Genomic DNA, 19,963 nt, shown 5'->3' on the forward strand with positions numbered 1-19,963 from the left:
CCTCAGGCTCCCAACAATAGCGGTAGCAGTTTGCATTATTTTATTGCAATGTCTTTCCTTATTCAGATTTGTTTCAAGACTACAGTTAGACTTCACTTTAATGGTTAATGCAGTTATTGAAATGTTGTTTTATCACAGTAGATTGGTTTATTTACATTTCAAAAACCAGAGGCCATTCATTTACAAATGTGATTGCACTTTAGTTTACATATTTAAATGTTCAGATATTAAGATGTAATAAACAGTATTTGCATGATTTGAATGAGGCAAAATAACATGCTTTTTCTCTCGAATATATTGTTATAATTATTTGTTTCAGATGTAATTATTTTCTGTAGAAAAATTTCATTTGGTGTTCAAAAAGTCTTTTTTCAAACTTGAGTCTTGTAAAAGAGGTGCTCGTCTTATAATCGGGGCCGTCTTATATTCGGGCCAATACGGTATTTAGTATTTTGACATTTAAAAAGAGAAAATGGGATATGCATCATCAGAAAAGGACGCTTTATTTCCCTCTCATTCTCTCAGCAATTTAATTGGGTATATCTGCATTAATGTAATGAGAGCTGCATCAAAAACTCTTGACGGGCAATATTATCGTGTCTTTTATAACAGAATCTGATTAAAAAAAGTTTATTCAAAACAGGACATTATTTCAAATTTACAGTGTAGAAAATTCTGAAAAATAAATTAATTAGGATTCGGTTAGTGCACTTAGTTTGTAACGTGTCAAAAACAGGCAAAATAGTTAATTGTTTTCTCAACTAAAAGCTGCTGATTGCACAGATATTCTTTCATGGACGACAACAGAAATAAATCTCAGAGCATTTACTACTGCGAGGTTGAAATTCCGACCGATGATTTTAAACGAGGTCCCTCAACAATTATGGGAACAGTTGCTGATCATTTTCAAAATCGATGAGTTGTCGATGAATCTTTGCGCCTCAACTGCCATTCGTTCAAACGATCGTAACATAAGGTTTGCTCAAGAGGGACTCTTGTCCTCCTGCCTTCACAGCAAAGTTATCAAACTGGGCCAGTTCAAAGGAGCGCGTCCCAATGGCCACCCAGCCATTCTTTGGTGTCAGCACCACGGCGCTCGTCCACAATGTATAACCATTCAGCTTCCCCGATGCCAACTGGCCATTCACGCTGAGCGACAGCGTGTGCCAGGCACCGGCTCGTGTACCGGACGGTCCTTCGGCCAGAACGCTTTGACCCGCGAGGTCATTAGTCACTTTGTACGTTCCATCGGCAAAGACCCAGAAGAACACTCCCCTGGCGCTGCGGATTGTCTGCCCTCCTTTATCAACCCGGGCTGCAATGAAAACACCTCCAGTCTTTACACGCTCCATAAAGACATCACATTCGACATTCAGGTCATGCCATGTGTAGTCACCGATAACGCTTATAGTCTGGTCCGCATCCGCTGCCCAAGTGATGGGTCGCTCGGTCAGAACTTGACGCAAAGTGAACGTATGAAGCCCAGAATCTGTCTGGTTGGTGTAATATTCAAACACTCCAGTCTGGTCGGCGAAGTTTGGAGCTTCTGAGAAGGCAGCTTCTCGGACATTGAAGTCATCCGTGTAGTGCTTTGGGAAGGGAGATGAAGCAGGTGGATCTGGGTGTTTGCCCTTCTGTCCTGTCGTCAACGTGGTCACCGTGTAAACCTCGTCTTCGGAAAGACTTATTGTGAATTTGCCCTTCTTGAGCTTCAAAGGACTTTGACGCTGAAACAAAGTGGGCTTTGCTGTCCTGAAATTAAAGCGGGAGCCCCATACTTGTAACTCCTTGATGGAAGAAAAAGGGCCTTCCAGCTGAAAGGTTGCGTTTTGTGACGTCACTGAGTACGGAGGGAGCGGAGGTCTTATGCACAAGGAGTGATTATGGGTCATGGTTTCTATGATAACTGTAAGATTTCCCTTGCCGTCAGTCAGGGCCACATAACTTCCACCATTTGCCAAATGTCCAACAGTCTTCAGGTAGGTCCAGCCTGGCTTGGTGAACTGCGACGTGTGCGCTGTCATCCAGATGGGCGACTCCACAACATAGTTGCCACTCCAGGGTTGGGCCGCCGTCATAAGACCATCTCTGCCAAACGGCAGCGCCTCGTAGTAGCTGGCAACGAGGTTCCAGCAAATGGTAGCAGTCATGAATCCGTTAACGTAGTTTTGATTGAGAATGCGCGCCCAACAGCCTCCTCCGACATCGTCGTTGAACGTGCTGTAGTCCTCCGAAGACCACAGTGTCTTCCTCGTCTTCAGGGCCTCCATGACAGTGGTTGTGCCGGGGTAGTGGGCCCCTATCACATCCACAGCATTGCTGAGCTCTGGATCCAGCAGAAGAGACTGGGAAATGGGCTCCCACAGGTTGTCATTGGCTATGATCCTAACACTCTCCAGGCCACTCTTGTCCAAATTGTACCGCAGTAGCTTGATGTACTTGCTGTCAAACGTGCGTTCATTCCAAATGCCAACATAGTCTATGTTGAGGTGGTGGAACTGCTTTGCGCCAAGGATCCACTTCACTACGTATGTTGCAGTGATGTCTGGGAATTCGTAAGGCCACTGCTTTCCGCGGCCCACCCAAGCAGGAAATGCCCAAGGCAAGCCGATAAGCGTGATGTTTGGGTTCCTCTTCTTTGCCTCTTTCATCAGCCACCATTCATACCCTCGGAAGTAGTTCTCATCATCCTCATAGTGCATGTGCGACGGCTCCGTCCCATCAGTAGTTTGAGCGTCCCCTCCAATTTCAACCTTAAGGATGTGCAAAGAGGCACCAAAATTTGGCTTAAAAAGGTAATCGAGGATCTGGCTTCGGTAGGGCTCCGCATAATTGACGAGTAAACGTGTCGTCGCACCTCCACCACTCAATCCTCCGATTCCATCAAACACTTGTCCCTCTGTGTCGTTAAGATAATAGGTTTGTGAAAAGCACGAAACTAGAAAAAAGCTTACAGATATTAAAAAAAAAACATGTATTCTGTACGCCATGGCACAGCCGACCGTTGCTCCGTGGTTGGTAGGGTCATTACTTCCTGGACCGTGTCATGTGATCAATCGTAAACAGTGGGGAAGCGGCGATTTTTATTTATTTACTTGAAATTCCAAATTACTATATTTGTGAGCATGCATAAACAATCATCAGAACAATAGATCACCAACAACAACAAAACGTGCATGAAACCATGATTTGGAGGGTGGGTCGATTTGAGCTGGCCGGAAAATCAAGCTAAACGCTAACTATGAGAAGTGACGAAATGTGGCTTTCAACTTAAAACGGCAATCGCGCTCCGGTCGTTTTACTTTGAAGGTACTATCCGGAAATGGAATCTTTGGCGTCAGCGAAAAGGTCGCAGCAGTCAAGATGTATGGCGTCACAAGCTGAACACACAGAGGCAAACAAGACTTGTAACCCGTAAACCTCGAGCTAAATTCCCGGAGAGAGGCAGTGATACGACGCCGGTACACGCTGCGGCCTGACATGGACGTCCAGCGTGGGTTGTAGACTTCTGCATCGGGACGAAGGTGAGCCGCGTCCGTGTTCTAGCCCCGACATGCCGCTTGGCTTTCCATTCATTTGGCTTCTGAAACAGGTGCACGCCAGACGTCTTTCCCCCCGCTTCTGTACGCCAATAACGCGTCACTATTAATTTTAAAGTTCACCTCCGAGACTATGGACAAATGTCAATGGAGTCATTTCCATCCAGGCAGGTTAAAATGGCATGTAGTCAGTGAGTGGTTCGTGTGTTAGTACGGGCCTGTCTGCGGTGATCATGCCAGGCGGGTTCTGCTTGACAGTCCAGGATGGAGCCCCCAAGCAAACATCCCAGCCTACCAACAAGACGTGCATTACTACACGTGACCCGCCCCGCTCACTTGATTTTACTTTCATCCTCGCCTTGCAGCTGACGCAAGCACTTTGAGCACATCAAGTGTCCCGCAGGAGCTGCTCCAACTGTGTACTGCGTGCCATTTTGGTGCAGTTACAGCCCCCACCTTTAAAAAGAAAAATCCCTGACGCAAATGTGAAAATCTTTCAGTAAAAGTCTTGTTAGACTGGGCATAAAAAGAGTAAGTCCACTACCGTACCATACACGTGAAATTTTTTTAGTGTCTTGTTAGACGAGGCATCAAAAGAGTAAGTCAAGTACCGTACCAGACACTTGTGTGCCACCATGGAAACCGGGAGCTACCACATCCAACTGACCCGAGTGGACCACAATGTGACTGTCGACCAAAATAACTACAAGATAATAGCGCAGGAATTAATATGGCACAGTCGGGGGCCTCTTCAGTCCAAAGTGCAGTTGTGGAACCAAGTCAATGTTCTCCTCAGTTTTGTTTTGATTTAATGTCTGCGTTCACGAGTGAAATTTTCATTTCCACTCACGTTAAACTTTTGCAGAGCCGCTTTTGATTGCTTCACAATATGCACATATCAAACAGTGCTTCTCCCCTCTGCAATCTCGCCTCGGGTGCCCAAACCTTTCTGCCGGGGCACTTTCCATCTTGAGCCGGGCATCGGGAAGTGGGCCGTCTGCTCAGTCAGCAAGGCGGAGGTAAACATACCGAGTGAGTCAGGAGGAGGAAGAAGAAGAAGGGAACATTCCTGGCTTAGACGACGGAAGCAGGCGACACAAGGGCAAGTCAAGCTGACAGCGAGGCACAAACATTCAGAAAAAAAGTAATAGGAACCAACATCAGCGTGAAGAAGGCAAACAGGCGGTTTCTTGACGTGTCGCTTGAGGGTGACGAGCGAGCGAAGGTAGCGGCTGTTTTCCGCACATGCTGACGCGAGTGGAGTGACTTGTGTTGGCTGCTGATATGAGCCTGGACCGCCATACGAGTGGCGACGCGAGCGCACATGCTCGTTCGCCTCCCGGTGCATGTTGTTTGCTCAGGGTGGGCCGAGCAACGGCTGAGCAGACGCCGTAGGCAAAATGAACAAGGAAGAGTCAGGTTAATGTTTTGGAGCGTCACAGAGAAATAGCACTTCATCTCTTCTCTTTGCTCTCCTCCGCAGAGGATGGGCCCCGCATGCCGCTTTCTTAGGAGATGTCTCTGGGTCGGCTCCTGCGGCGCGCCTCATCCAAGGCCTCCGACCTCTTGACCTTTAACCCCGGCGCGGCGCAGCGCTCGGGCCTGGACGGAGAGATCATTTACTCCAAAAATAATGTGTGCGTGCACCCTACAGAGCCGTTGCCGGGCCTGGCGGAACACCACCCAGGTCGGTGTGCGCCTGTTTGCATGTGAGAATGAAGAAAAGATTGGAACCTCAACAACGTCTGTAACGTTCGTTAAGCTTCCACTCGAATCTTCTTGCATGTTGTGAATGTACGAATGCCAATTTTGTGCCTTTGAGTTTGCTCTTCCCTGCTGTGTCGTGACAACGCCCCCTGCAGGCTACCTGTGCGTGCACGTGGAGAAGGATGAGAGCCTGGGCACCACTCTCATTTTGACCTGGGTACCCAACTCGCGTATCCAGAGGCAGGACGAAGAGGCGCTGCGCTACATCACGCCTGACAGTTCGCCCGTGCGACGCCACGCGCGGCGCAGAGGCAGACGGTAAGCGGTGTCGGGAGTCACCTGGTTACTGTTGCTGCTCCTGGCAATCATGACACCGGAAATGAAACACCACCCGTGTGAGGAATAAACCTCTCTCAAGAGTCATTAAAAGCTTGAGGGCTGAAAGTTTGTACATTATTATATTTGGAAAGGGCACATTTGCCATACTCATTAGACTGTGTACCTAATAAAGTGTCCATTGTGAGTGTCAGCAGTGCTGTTGAACTTGTCCCCGCAGAGCGCACTCGCGCCCGCCAGCTGCGCAAGTGGAAGAAGAAGACGAAGAGACGAACCTCACTTGCAGCTCCTCTGTGGAGAGCCACGGTTCGGCGGAGAGCGGGACGGACCGCCCCCCAGTGCAGCACAAGCGGCTGGGCGAGGAGGGCGACGAGGGCTCCTGTGAGCTCTCGGACGAAGTGAGCACCGTGGGCTCTGACTCGGACACCTTCTCCTCGCCCTTCTGCTTGTCACCCGTCAGCGAAGCGCTCTGCGAGAGCGGCAGCTCTGTCTTCTTGGACAGTGATAGCAGGTTAGTGTGTAGCTTTACAATTTTTTTATAAACTCCCCTGACACTCTTTTGACAATTAGCCAAAATTCAAACATTCAGCAAACAAAAAAGTCACTCAAATCGGCAATGGGTGAGTTACAGTTACTCCAGCTTGCCACAAAGTAGAGCCCTAAGCAAAATTATTCCAGCCCCCAGGGTGCAATACCGCATGTGTCCAGTAGGCGACTCACTTCACCGTCTTCCAACGGCGACTGCAGGTAAATGACGTCACAAGGTGGCAGACACAATCGGGGCTGCACGTTTACTCGTCCAGACTCATTCTGCGTTTATCTGTGACTTCTTCGTTTCCACTCGATCTCGTTGAAAATAAAATGTGTGTGCACGCGTACGTGCGTGTCGCTGAAGCCTTTTTAATCTCTCGGCCCCGGCCGGCCTGCCCGCTCTAAGTGTGGCCAGTGTGTGACTTGGCAGCGCTCTCAGCTTCTAACATTTACTCTGTGCTCCCCTCGCCTTCTTCTGCTACCCTTTCTTTCCCTCTACCCTCGGCACCATGTCCGTCCCGAGTGTGTGCGCACATTTTCCTTCCGCTCCGGGATTCTCCTTTTCCCATACTTGTTCCACCCTTGTTTTTCCAAATGTTAGATCTTTTCCTCTCACTTGCCCATTCCCAATGTTTTTTTTTCCTGCACTCGTGTTGCCCACCTCTCAAATATCACCCCCCCTTCTTCCCTTCCTCGAGTCTGTGTGAAACTCTTTGATTTCGAGCACGCCTGCCTGCCCGGGGGTTGTTGTGCTGGGCTGAATGTCAGCTCGTCGGATTAGAGGAGGGAGTGAGAGAGAGCGAGAGGAGAGGGGCCAATACCCTGGAACTCTCTCCATCTCCCTTTCTCTCTCCCTCACTTTAATTGACACCGTTAAGGGGGCCTGGAACTGGAAACATGTCACTTGGAATCATTCAAAGAGAAAAGGCTTGCCTATGAGAGAGCAAAATTGGATGAAAGTGTGTAAAGGGGGTGGGGGCAAGAGCGAGGAGAAGAATCCCCAGGCGAGCTTTTTGAGGAGTTTCTTGACACTTGTAACCAAAGTAACAAGTGTCTGCTGCCAATCTGGCCTCAAGCGAAGACGCTACATTAGGGGCACCACAAGTCATCAGAAAGCCTTTACTACTTTGCAAACAAGACAAGAATGGATTGTCCCCATCGATCGTCCTCGTCTTTCGGAAGTTGGAGACGGGTCGCTCAAGTGTCACTCGCATGTTTTTCATTTGTGCACATTCTTGCAAACTCGGCGCTGAATTTGTTACGTAAGATTTATAAGTCGCAAAGACAATGAATTTGGTGAATGTTTTGTATAATGTGTGACTTAAGTTTTAAGTATGAGCAGCTTGGACACATTTCAGCACTTTGCGCTGGTTCTCACCACTCTCATGTCAGGAGACGTGTAGGGGGCAGCAGCATGGTCATTAGCTATGCTCCATTAGCGCACTTGTGTGTGTTTGTGTGCGCGTTTGTGTGTTGGAAAGAGAAAGTCATGCCAGCTGCCAAACGTTCAGCAACTCAGCCATTTTTGCCTGTTTGAGCATTCTGGTCTTTCCCTGCTTGGGCTACACTTGACATGTGTGCTTGAATTCACCAGTTTGCTTTTTGTCTTCCCTACAGGGAGCTGTCGGAGGAGCTCATGCAGCAGTCGGTGAGCTCGGCCTCTAGCCTGGAGAGCAACGGCCAGTCGCAGGGCGCTCGCTGGGAGGAGCAGCAGAAGGTGCTGGCGCTGGAGCAGCTGTGCGGCGTCTTCCGAGTAGACCTGGGCCACATGAGGTCGCTGCGCCTCTTCTTCAGGTAAGTGTGAGCTGAATGGCAATTTGTCAAACGCAACTGCAATGCCCTCCTCCTCCTCAGTGATGAAGCCTGCACCGGCGGCCAGCTGGTGATAGCCAGCCGGGAGAGCCAGTACAAGGTCCTCCACTTTCACCACGCAGGCCTGGACAAGCTGGCCGAGGTTTTCCAACAGTGGAAGTGCTGCAGGGAGACACAGCAGGTGGGAAAGGCAGCAAAGCCTCAACTTACGCAAACAAAATATGCAGCCCAATCCATCACTCACGTCTCAGTTGAACATTTCCACAAAACCTTGACCTTAAATCCAATCAGTCTCTTCCATTCTTTTCATCTTTTCTCCTCTTCATTCCGATGCCTAGTTTGCCCGTTCCGTCCTTTTCCCATCACCCCCTGCTCGTCTGTCTGCCCGCGCCAGGTGTCGAACGAGAAGTCCTGCATGCAGTTCTCCATCCAGAGGTCCACACTGCCGTCGGCCGAGAGCCATCCCGAGGAGAAGCTCTACCGGAGGCTGGATGTCGGCTCTTGGCTACGGCATCTCAATCAAAACGGCCAAGTGGAGGAGGAGTACAAGCTGCGCAAGGTGAGTCTTTCTCCTTCCAGAAAAGCTGATCCTGACCTTGAGCTGCGATGGATCATCCATGTCGACAGGTTGTCAGCCTGTCCTGCTCAGTGACTTTCAAACGTCACAATGTGAGCCATGTTACAGGCAATCAATCTGCTGAAGCCAGTTTCTCACAGCCCCCCTGGTGCCTGCTATAATGACATGCAGTAGGATTGCAGGATTTTTATTTATTTATTTTTTTTAGAAAAGACATGACATCCTGACATTCTCACTATCGCATTGATAATACCTCTTGAAAATCATCTCAGTGCTTGTCTCATGCCCAGCCTCGGCGTCTGGCTTAGGCTCTTTGCGCTCACCGCGTTTGCCCCCACACCAGGCCATCTTCTTCGGGGGTATCGAGCCATCTATCCGCGGCGAGGTGTGGCCCTTCCTCTTGCACTACTACAGCTACGACTCCAGCTCGCAGGAGAGGGAAGCGTGGAGGCTGCAGAAGCGGACGCAGTACCACGACGTCCAGCAGAGAAGGTGAGATATTTGTCGTCTTGCCGACTATCACATGGCTGCGTGATTGGCCGCCAAACGTTGGTCAGATGCGGCTGAGCAATCAATGGGAACAACGAGGTGTTGAGAGGGAGGCGGCGGGTGCGAAATAAAAAGCTCTCTGGAGGAAAAACATGTCAGCGGTTATCAGATCGTATTCTCCTGTCAGTAAGAGTTAAAGACACAGCTGCGGTGTGCATGAGCGCACACACACCTCCCGTCCTCCACCCGGGCTGAGCGTGCACATAGTAATTCCACGCGACCGTAATCGGACGGCTTTGATCGGTGTGGCCTGTTAACGTGTCTACTTGTACCATCAAGCTAATTAAAGGCCTTTTGAAAGGGTTGTTTGTCGAGAGCCGCCCGCGGGGCCTCTCGTCCATCATTAGCGGGACGGACACGTGTCTCTTGACCTCGCTCACGATTCCTCAGCTGTTTGAAACAATAAAGTGACGCAGTCAATCACGAGAAGGTGATCATTGAAATGGGCCCAAAAACATGCACACAAAAGTAAGAAAGTGTAAAATACACCCAAAATAAATAAACAACAAACAGAAGAAGTTAGGTTTGCTGCTCGTTAGCTTGTCCAGTGCACCTCCCGAACTATCAAGGGAGGCTCCACAAAGTAAACATTCAAAGTGGATCCATTTAGCCGACTCATTGCTGCTTAGCAATAAAACTCTAGAGAAGCAAGCTTGAGAGGAAAAGGTGTCGCGGGGAGGCGCGCGGCGACACAAACACACCGCAAGTCCAATACTTGCATGGCGTTGCGTCAGGTGCCTGCCTGCATGCTCGTTATTCCTTGCGGGCGGATGGGCGGGGCCGCGTGCAAAACAAACACTGTTAATGAAATCCCTTTTGCTCGTTAGGACTCGGCTACATTTAGTGCTCAAGAAGGTGCTTGGAGCATTTATTACTCCAACAGCTCAACTTGGACATAAGCCTTTAAAGTCAATAGCAATGCTTTGTAAATGTGAGAAGACACATTGCAAAATTATTGGGGAAAACAAGTATGTAAAATAAGCAATTCAGCAATTCTTTTCAAACACGTCTCATGTACTTCAAAACGAGTCTCCAAATTTCCGCGACGGGCTTTTTGACGCACGTTTTTCCCGCCGCAAGGTTGAACATGAGCCCCGAGGAGCACAGCGACTTCTGGCGGAAGGTCCAGTTCACGGTGGACAAGGATGTGGTGAGGACGGACCGCAGCAACCAGTTCTTCAGGGGAGACAACAACCCCAACGTGGAGATCATGAGGTGAGTGCAGGCCTTCTCTCTGCCTGCTCTCCCTCCCTCCATCAGTCACCCTCATTTTTGCAGCTCATCTGTGGGGCGGCAATATCTTAACAAATTCCCTCCAACTGCAGTAAAAAAAGTGGTTGCATCTTGAATCAGCCGAACCAGTAACGGCGCGGGGCTGCACCATTCAATCCTCTCTTCGGCTGGTTGGTCTTGCTCTGCCTTTTTGTATTGTGACATGAACAGAAAATGTCCTCGAGGCTTTCCTTCTCTGTTTTTCAGACAACTTAATTATGCATGAGTGCTACCAGAGACACTTTAAAGTGCTATCCATAAAAAGAAACAAAAAAAATGCACGCACACAAGATCAGTAAATAGCTCTGTAGCGACCATAAGGGTTGCTATAGCAACCACTTTAAGTAGTGCTTGTTGTTAGTGGCTTTTTTTGGTTCATGTCTTTTTTTTTTTTTTTTGCAATTAACCACATTTTCAGTACGGCCGGGAGGAACGCTGTTTCCCGGCAGCGTCCATAAAAGACGTCGTCATGTCTTGAAGTCAAACCAGCATTTTTTTAAATTATTATTTATTTCTCTTTTTTTTTGCCATTAGCAATTTTAAATTCCCATTAAATATAAGACCTGTGTCAGGACAGTAACGGCAAAAAGATTTTGTTGACCATGAAAGGAAAATGTAATGCAGTGGAAAATGCGTCTTTGTTTGCCTCAGGCGCATCCTGCTCAACTATGCCGTGTTTAATCCCGTCATGGGCTACTGCCAGGGCATGTCGGACCTGGTGGCCCCACTCCTGACCGAGATCCAAGACGAAAGCGACACCTTCTGGTGCTTTGTGGGCCTCATGGAGAACACCATCTTCATCAGCTCGCCGCGGGACGAGGACATGGAGAGGCAGCTGGTGGGATCGCCGAGCTCGACCTTGCGAGTGTGTGTGGCCGGCCAGCCCTAAGTGTGCGTGTGTGTGCGCGCAGATGTACCTGCGTGAGCTGCTGCGCCTGATGCTGCCCGACTTCCACCGGCACCTGATGGCGCTGGGCGAGGATGGGCTCCAGCTGCTCTTCTGCCACCGCTGGATCCTCCTCTGCTTCAAGCGCGAGTTCCCCGACACGGACGCGCTTCGCATGTGGGAGGCCTGCTGGGCGCACTACCAGGTCTCGAGACAAAAACGCTCACAAATGAAATGACTCATTACAAAAGGATTCTTTGAAAATATAATTTTGAAAACCTATTTTAAAAAATACATTTGAATGTGAGTGAGGAAATGAAACGGATGATTCAGCAGAAAAATAATTATTGAGAAAACATAACGCCATTCAATATCCAGATACAATTTTGTCAGTTGCAGGCCTCAAGTGTTAAATCGAAAAAGTTACTAATAAGCAAGATGACTCCCAAAGCATCCCGTATAGTTTTGATTTTCCCCCTCCAAATCAAGACGTTTGTGTTGACGTTCTTTTTTTTTTCCTTTAGCCACAAAAGTGAAAAGCTAAGAGCTCTCCCTTTTCCAGACGGATTACTTCCACCTGTTCCTGTGCGTGGCCATCATCGTCCTTTACGGCGAGGATGTCACTGATCAGCAGCTGGCCACTGACCAAATGCTGCTGCACTTCAGCAACCTGTCTATGCACATGAACGGAGAGCTGGTGCTACGCAAGGTGACGCCTTTCATTGCACTTGCACCGCATGCATGCGCATGGACCGCCAGCTCGTTTGCGTGCTTGCTCACTCACTCGCCTGCTTGCTTGCTCACTCGCTCGTTCATCGTTCTGCTTGTCCCGTTCATTTGCTTTTGCGAGCAAAGTTGCCAGTTGCAATATTGAGATGCAAAGTATTCAACAGTAGGGTCGGAAAAGTCACCAAACAAAATTTAGCGACAATATAACGGAGTGATAAATGAATGACTGCTCTTTTGTATGCTAACGCCACTCTGTTTGCAGTCAAAATTAGACCTTTAGAAAAAACATACTGACAAAAGGACTGGAGTGAATCAAGACCACAGATGAATTGCTCAGCTCAGGTAGCATGCTACATGCTAACATAACAGGGTAGCAGTTTGAAGGGAAAAAAGAATTCGAGATCATCAGTGTGTCAGATTTTGAGGTATATTTAGTGATTGGGTAAATCATGTTTAGTTTTGTTTTATTTCTGTAATGTTCTAAAAAAAAAAAAACGTGTAAAAAACCCAGAAGTGGTTCCGTGCTTGTAATTGACCAAAATAAGTGATCTGGTGTTGCCGTGGCAACATCCAAAGTGCTACCGCCTCATTTGTAGCCAGTTTGCCATCTGGATGATTTGAAGAGCCACCCATTTTCGGTCAATATGTTATGTGTTGCTGTTTGAAAATGTGAGCTGCCCACACGGGCGAGTGACGATTGACGACGAGCGTGTGCGCTGCCGCCCGCGTCCTCATTTTTATGCATGCGGCCCAGCCCGTCTTCTGCTTTTGTTTAGCTCGCATTTGCATCATTTTTTTTTTTCCCCCCATAGCTGACAACCAGAATGACCATGAAGGGTTTTTTTTCCCTCAAGGTCATTGCTTACATTAAAATTCGCCGCTTGTTATGAAAATGCGCAACAAGCTGTTTTGCATCCACTGCTTCCAAGCTCTCTGGGTTGATCTTGTCCCCCCCCACTTGGTCCCTCCAGGCACGCAGCCTCCTCTACCAATTCCGCCTCCTACCCAGAATCCCTTGCAGTCTCCACGACCTGTGCAAATTGTGCGGGCCGGGCATGTGGGATAGCCGCTACATCCCTGCTGTGGAGTGTTCTGGCGAGCACGCGGACTCGCAGAGCTGCCCTTACGGGGGCACGTCCACGCCGCTGGCCTCCTCGCCCGTCCCCACGTGCACGCCCTCGCCCTCCACAGGCGCCAAGTCCCTGGATATTTTCACCTTCAGGAAACAGTCCTGAAATTTGTGTCCTCGGTGCCGGGATTCCTGGAGTGTCTTCCGCTCACCGTCTCGCCCAGGACACCTTTTATGTGGTGCGGCGTCAGCCGAAAGCCGAGGTGGGCCGGGCCTCGCTTTCCAAGTGCAGCGGACAATCGGCAGCCTTTGCGGACTCACCGAGGCGCCTTTGTCGTCAGCTGTTTGTGAACATCTTTATTAGAAGACGAATATTTTTCAACACAAAGCCCTCCTGCGCCGTGGAGGCTGATTCTACTTTCTCTCTGTGGATGCAAATCCATCCATCAATCGTATATCATGTGCGCTCAGCTATGTCCACACAGGACTCTGTCAAAAAATCGACAAACTCGTTCACCCAATCCCCCCACCCATCTGCTTCTTCTTTGTTCTCACCTTACGCAAGTGACAATTGCTGTTGTTTCAATTTTGCCCAAATGTTTGTTTGCTTCACTCCCACTTTTTTTGCGCCAACTCTTTAGTGCGTGTGTCTGTTAACTGGCGTGACCTTTTAAAACATCTGGTAATAAGTGGAGCGTAGAAGCACCCCTGCGCCCCCCATTCTGTAATTACAGCATTCATCGTGAAGATGGAGCTGAAGAAAAGCAAGAACTTTGTAGCAGAGATTCTTGAGCGATTCTTAAAAGGGGCTGTGCCACATGAAAGCGTCTATCTCAGTTTTTTGGTTGTTTGGGGAAAAAAAACAATGAGGGCAAATCTTTTCTAAATGACTCCACCTTAGATTGGCCTGACTATAGCGTGCTGCTATGACACTCAATGTTATTCGTTTCAAGTCAGATGACTTGGAATGGACCATCGGTTAAAAATCAAGGGGTGATAATCGCATCTGTCTGTCGAAAAAGAAGGAACCGTGTGCGCTTCGAACGAAGGCCAAGTGTGCATGAGGGCAAGCTGTAGTTGTGTTCATGAATCATCAGGTGTCTACTACCTAAATCTTGTCGAGCCTTCAGGGATTGCTGCTCGGGCTCGCTCACCATCAAGACAAATAGAATCCAAAATGCTGAGGGCAACTTTCAACCGCAACTGAACATTTGGCCTGCATTCGATGTGTGTGCGTGTGTGGAGCGGGTTAAAGTCCTCTGTGAATGCACCAGATTGTCATTTGTTCTTACATCACTGGTCGTGGAAATGAGCCTTTTTCTTGTTATTCATTATAAAAAATTAAAAAAAGCTTTACCTTCAAGAACTCTCTGGATTTTTATTGAAGCTAATGCACTGCATTATATGTTTTGCTCGCGCAATGATTCCTCATTGATTTCTCTCGTGTCGCGTATGAGTGATGACGTCGACGCTCATTTTGCTTCTGAACCTTTCCAATATGCGTCAAAGGAGAAGCGCTTTAAAGTTTGCCTCAATTTGAGATGAAAACTTTTCATCTATCATTTGTATTATTTCATTCCCTCACCCATTTAGAATCTATGAGCAGAATCGATAATGAAATCAGTCGATGTGTGTTGAAATTATTTTAGCAGCCGTTGCGCTACGCGTGTCTCGAATGCATTTCTTTCTTTGAGCCCGTCTATATGGGAATCACCTAATTCCTGCATGGCGTCGCTCAGATGGCGTTCGGAGGGAAAATGAGGCGGAAACCACTTGAACCTGCGCCCCAGCGGCACCCAGCTTTATCATAACAAATGCTGACTGTACGTGTGATTATCGTGCTACGCCGCGACCCACCGTGCACCACCCTCCGCCTGTGGCGTCTGCATGCAATTAGGAGCCATTAGACGGCGAGGCCCTCTGAGTATGAATGCACAGCAGAATGAGTTCAAGACAAAATGACGGTCTGGATGGAAACGAATAATACGCCACCTATTATTAAGTCGTATCTGTGACCAGCATTGCGTCAGCTAGCTAAAACACACACAAAGGTTGTGACATTAAATGGGTCTGATTGGAGGAGGGGCACAGGCTGATTGACCAACTGCAAAAAGCAATTTTGTTCCTTAAAACCGCACGAAATGAATGTCAGTTCATCTCTATCCATTTCGCTCTGTAGGCACACAGAAACTGCATTGGCATGGTCAGACAGGAACGCCTTCAGCGATTTACTTTCATTAAAATCCGAATCCATCATGCTCAAAGTTCGCTGGGACAGGTTCCGCCTCTGCCAGGAGTCTCACTAGGATGAGCACGGCAGGAAATGAGCTGATGTCAGTTGCAAAGGAGAGCTTCCGCTGTCTGTGCGCGTCACGCTGCTGCCATTAGCAACAATGAGCGACCACAAGCGCTTTTTCATAACTTGAAATTAGCGCTGAAATCACATTGAGCGTCTCTCCTATCGTAATGTCAAGGCGCCATTCAAAGATGGATTACAAATTGATGTAGTCGTTACAAAAATCCCGCATGAGTACAAACGACCTAAAATGTGTTGTCGCACTTTTTAGGGTTTGCAGGACTGTTCGCTTCCTTTATTTCTACACAATCCTAATAGTCAAACTCATTACACAGAGTCGAATATTCTTTATCCTCTGCAAAAAAAAAGACAAAGAAAAGCTGCTAAATCATTTTGAGAGAGGGCGTGTGTGTGTGTGGCACATAGTGTGGTGTACTTTATTCGGTCGTGAGTGACGACACGCGTTTGCGATGTTGCCAATGATGCGTCGTCGCATGGAGTCCCCAGCTGGGCCTCAGCGGGCCTGTGGGACATGGAGCGCTGACGCAGCTTGCACTCCCCCGCCACTGGCAAAGTCAATAAACATGTGCGTGCGTGACAAGGGCATAAAATCTTTCCTTAATACTCCACTCGTCGTGGTGCATTTCTTGATACCTCTCCTGATGGTGATGGAAATCACTTTGAATGCCGCATGCCGAGCCATTTGAAGAAAGTCTCATGTTTGCATTCGCAACGAGTATGAAGGACAAGTTGCTTGTTGTCAACATCGACGTGAGAAATGAATCTTTATCTGGAGCGTCTTTTGTATGCTTAACACATTATGGTTGTGGTTAAATAGTCTCTCATTGAAATCTAGTGAATGATCATGAAATGTCCAGTTTGGAGTTGCTGAGCGGCTTTGGAGGAGCATTTCGGCAGCCATCTCAGACACTCGTTTATAAATGTACATTATAAATGTATATTTATAATTTTATATAATTTGAATTTATAAATGTAGGCAATGAAGAATTTGCCTATGAATTATTCACGACATCAGATTAATTCGTGCTGTACGAAACCTATGAAATCTAATGCTAATAAATCTATGAAATCTCAGTTGAAGCGTTTTTGTCGCATATTTGAAGCGAGGCCTAACAATTGTTTGTGTCCTTAGGTTCCGATGGCGGTTTGAGAACACGGCCTCTGTGAGGAGATCCTCCAACGAGCACGTGTCACATCAGCGGGGGCCGCGTGCTATTTTGCCTTTTTAGCACGATGTGCCGCCGCAGCTCCCCCAAGGGCACTCGCAAGCAATTCAAACCGTTTGCCCCTTTTCGGATGGGCCCTTGTGTTCTCTCACCATATGAATAACACATCGCCGTCAGCTACGGCAGGGGGGGCCATACATATAGCCCGCGCTGTGGGGAGGACCTCCTAATCCAGGATTATTGCCCCAAACCTGCAGCCGGCTGGATTAAGAAAAAAGGTGGGGGGGGAGTTGTTGATTGGAAAAAGTGCAAAGTCAGCACGTTTTTCCCTGACCAGCTCAGGGGATTAAAGACCGGCCTTTTTCCTTGGCCGAGCCTCTGCGCGCCAAATATGGACACGGAGAAGAGGGCCGAGAGCTCAGTCGTGTTTGTGCTCGCCTCCTCGTCGGGGACGCTTCAATCATGTGCAGTCACCGCATCTTTAAGATTGTTGGCTTTTCCCCGTAATCGGGGGGGGGGGGGAGTCCTGAGTGTCCCATTAGGATAATTTACACAGCCGCGTGCTGACAAGTAAACACAAGAGACCCTCGTTGTCCTCCGCTCTTGTCATCTGCTTTGCGTTGGCCGCGCGCCGGCTTTGCGACGACAGCGGGCCCTGAGGAGCAAAGCGGCCGAAGCGACAAATGCCGCCGGGGGTGTCGGCGTGCAGCTGCAAACTGCCAGCTCTCGTTAGGCGTCGGGACACAACAGAGCCACTAGGGAAGATCTTTCTTCTCTCAGGCTCGCCGCTTAGTTCAGCCACTCATCGGCCACTATTGATCGTAGATGAAGTTGATGGCTCTTAAAGCGTCCGCCATACATGGTGGCCTGCTGCAGCTCAGCAGTCTTTTTTTGTTTTCTCACCCTCGCTTGCACTTTTATCTTGGTAAAGCCGCAATATTTGTTCCAGCAGGTGTACCTAATATTGTGGCCGGTGTGCGAACGGGCTGTGTCAGACAGAACGGCAACCACATGCTATCGACTTGATGCAGACAAAGAGGCCATATTGGAATTGCCAGGTGCCTAATTTGGTCTTTGTTGCTGATAATTGAAAGCACTCATCCCTCCCCCCGTGCCGCCGAAAGGGAGACAGAGAGACGGACGGAGCATGGAGGAGGGGGGGGAGAATTGCCTTATAAGGCAGTCTGCAGTTGTGTGACGTCTCGTTCCCAGCTGCGTGCAAGTAGATGATGATACCGAGACGTAAAGACGGCGTCTCGCATCCATCCTGAGGAACGTTTCCATGATGATCGGTCTCATTGCGGCCAACCAAAATGTTAGCAACTGAATCAGACACCACCATAAACCAAAACCACATTCCGAATCGTGCCGCAGTCCAACACAGCTTACTTGACGCGATCCACGTCCTCGTAGTACCGTCGAACGCATCGGTAGTGGCGGGAAAATGCACATCAAGCCGAGTGTGGTCCAAAAGACATCGCAATGCCCTACGAAGGTGTGCGGATATTGCTGCGGCCGGCCAATCAAAGGAGAGAAAAATACTGTCATCATCGAGGCCCTGTGAGGGGCAAGGTCAAATCTCATTCCAAGAACAATCATAATACTATTGTAGATTTTGAAAGGGACCCAATGAGGCCTGACAATCACTGGAGACTGTACTTAATTGTGCGTGCGTCTGTTTTCACATTTGGGACTGTGTGTTGTTTTATTGATTTCCCAATTACTCCTCTGCAGGGGGCTTTGTCACAAAGTGCGTGCGTGCCTGTGCGTATAAACTGGCAGGAGTGCAGAGGTGATGAATAGTGACAGAGTGCATGCTGCTGAGTCAGGTGGCGTGCATGCATGTGTGTATGCGTCTGTCTCCTCGGTATTCCTCCTCGTGATGTTGCCAAGCTTGCTTTACCCTCCTCTGTCCTTTTATGTGCCGTTCTAGCAGCATCCCTGCATCCCAGTGAGCCCCTCCCCCATCCAGACAGCTGGGCTGGACGTGTATGTGTGCGTGTGTGTGGCTTCCCAGCTGGGGGCAGCAGCAGGGAGGGATATTCTTTGGGGAAATGGGAGACTGAGTATGCTGCTGCTGCTTGCTGCTGCTTGCTGCTGCTGCTGCTGCTGCTGCTGCCGCTGCTGCTCTTCTTTTGTGGCTGGCGCTCTTGTACATTCATTTCTTCAGGATTTTTCAATTGAATCTTGCCTCTATTGGCACAGAAAATATTGCACTCCACCTTTCACCCCTCCCCTCTTCCTCTCCCTCCTCCTGCCCACGATCTCTCCTGGATTTCTTGTTTTCTTTCTCCGTGCACTGCTACCACTTGATGTGTGCGTGTCGCCATAGTGCCAGCGTCTTTCCAGTCAAAAGCTGGGCCTCTGTCCTGTTCAAGCTTCTTTCAATTATTGCCCGATCATCTCCGAGGCGGCTTTTCCTCGTGCAAATATTTGCTCTTCATAAACATGCCGTCATTAAGGTGTGTGTGTGTGTTTTGCATGTGGGTGGAAGCCACACCGCTGAAATGTTAATTGCGGCTCGGCGCGTACGTTCCTCCCTGACGCAAGAATCCAGCCAAGGGGGGCTCGGGCCGCGAACAGACGTCTGGGTCAGGAAGGGAGGGAGGGACAGAGGGCAGCCCAGAAGGAAAGGATACAAGCAGGAATAGTCTTCTCCAGCTCAAGAATGCTGCATGCATACTCGTGAAATCCTTCCTAAAGGGCATAAAAGTAATTTGTTGTCCTCCCGCTCTTGCTTTGGGCCTGTTTTTAATTACCGCACTCTTCCATTTTCTCTTCAACATTGCGCTTAATGAAACATGTGTTAGCAATGTACTGTCACTGTCATTAAGGCCTTGCACACGGCAACAAAAAAAAGGAAATTCATTGTGAGTGGCAGAGAGACGCGAGAAGCGGTGATATTAGCTAGGAAGCTGTGAGAGTGGCGCTCAAAGGCCAAACGGTGTCTTGTGTTGCAATGTGGTGAACAGCAACAGCTTTGTTTTGGCTCAAGGAATGCAGCCAGGCAGGAAATGTCCTGGCACGGCTGGCACAACAACCAGCCAGCCGTACCAATTTGCAAAGAAAACTTCAGCAATGATCCCCTTACCCAGAGAACATAAACAAAAATAATCATTGCTACATTGGTGCTGCTAACCCTGACCTTAAACCCACAACCAAAGTGTGATTTCCTATTATGTGTGAAGCTAATGGCAGCTAGCGGTTGTTTTAGTGACAGTCAACTTGTCTCTCAGGTTCCCAGTCAGTCATGGGAGGGACGCGTCTCCTCAAGAGCTGCCATTAGCCATGCATGTGTAGGGTGACCAGACGTCCTCTTTTTCCCGGACATGTCCTACTTTTGAGACCTAAAAAAAATCTGCGGGGGGAATTTCATAATCATCCGGAATTTTGTTCAACTGCCTCAAACATAATACATGTACAGTACATAGTCAATAGAATTGCCACTCCGTTCCATTTCACTCAATTCCAGG

The 19,963-nt window shown here is 48.7% G+C and overlaps 2 protein-coding genes across 5 annotated transcripts; one reads left to right on the plus strand and one right to left on the minus strand.

Moving 5' to 3' along the window:
* Positions 1-511: 511 nt before the first annotated feature.
* On the minus strand, positions 512-3,208 carry galcb (galactosylceramidase b). The gene has a single exon (XM_037257161.1). The coding sequence runs from the start codon at positions 2,988-2,990 to the stop codon at positions 957-959; it is 2,034 nt and encodes a 677-aa protein (XP_037113056.1). The 5' UTR covers positions 2,991-3,208; the 3' UTR covers positions 512-956.
* Positions 3,209-3,326: 118 nt separating this feature from the next.
* Positions 3,327-14,373, plus strand: tbc1d16 (TBC1 domain family, member 16). 4 transcript variants are annotated; one of them, XM_037257155.1, is made up of 15 exons: positions 4,620-4,764; positions 5,023-5,064; positions 5,133-5,226; positions 5,402-5,564; positions 5,803-6,093; positions 6,261-6,329; positions 7,731-7,907; positions 7,968-8,106; positions 8,320-8,484; positions 8,846-8,994; positions 10,132-10,266; positions 10,975-11,161; positions 11,235-11,414; positions 11,772-11,918; positions 12,910-14,373. In XM_037257155.1, the coding sequence occupies exons 2-15, from the start codon at positions 5,026-5,028 to the stop codon at positions 13,171-13,173; spliced, it is 2,199 nt and encodes a 732-aa protein (XP_037113050.1). In that variant the 5' UTR covers positions 4,620-4,764; positions 5,023-5,025; the 3' UTR covers positions 13,174-14,373. The 4 variants fall into 4 exon arrangements, with proteins under 4 accessions (XP_037113049.1, XP_037113047.1, XP_037113048.1 ...); XM_037257152.1 differs by lacking the exon at positions 4,620-4,764 and adding an exon at positions 3,328-3,524 and having other exon boundaries at positions 5,023-5,226; XM_037257154.1 differs by lacking the exons at positions 4,620-4,764; positions 12,910-14,373 and adding an exon at positions 3,327-3,524 and having other exon boundaries at positions 5,023-5,226; positions 11,734-11,820.
* The last annotated feature ends 5,590 nt before the right edge of the window (positions 14,374-19,963 follow it).

The sequence above is a fragment of the Syngnathus acus genome, chromosome 8 (assembly GCF_901709675.1).
Source record: "Syngnathus acus chromosome 8, fSynAcu1.2, whole genome shotgun sequence".
NCBI lineage: Eukaryota > Metazoa > Chordata > Actinopteri > Syngnathiformes > Syngnathidae > Syngnathus > Syngnathus acus.

What these genes read in the sequence shown, in the direction of transcription:
- galcb (XM_037257161.1), bottom strand. Translation starts at nt 2,990, where the DNA reads ATGGCGTACAGAATACATGTTTTTTTTTTAATATCTGTAAGCTTTTTT.
- tbc1d16 (XM_037257152.1), top strand. Translation starts at nt 5,055, where the DNA reads ATGTCTCTGGGTCGGCTCCTGCGGCGCGCCTCATCCAAGGCCTCCGAC. An exon ending in GCTGCAGGGAGACACAGCAG is followed by an intron (nt 8,107 to 8,319) that starts GTGGGAAAGGCA and finishes TGCCCGCGCCAG; the next exon opens with GTGTCGAACGAGAAGTCCTG. An exon ending in CCCAACGTGGAGATCATGAG is followed by an intron (nt 10,267 to 10,974) that starts GTGAGTGCAGGC and finishes TGTTTGCCTCAG; the next exon opens with GCGCATCCTGCTCAACTATG.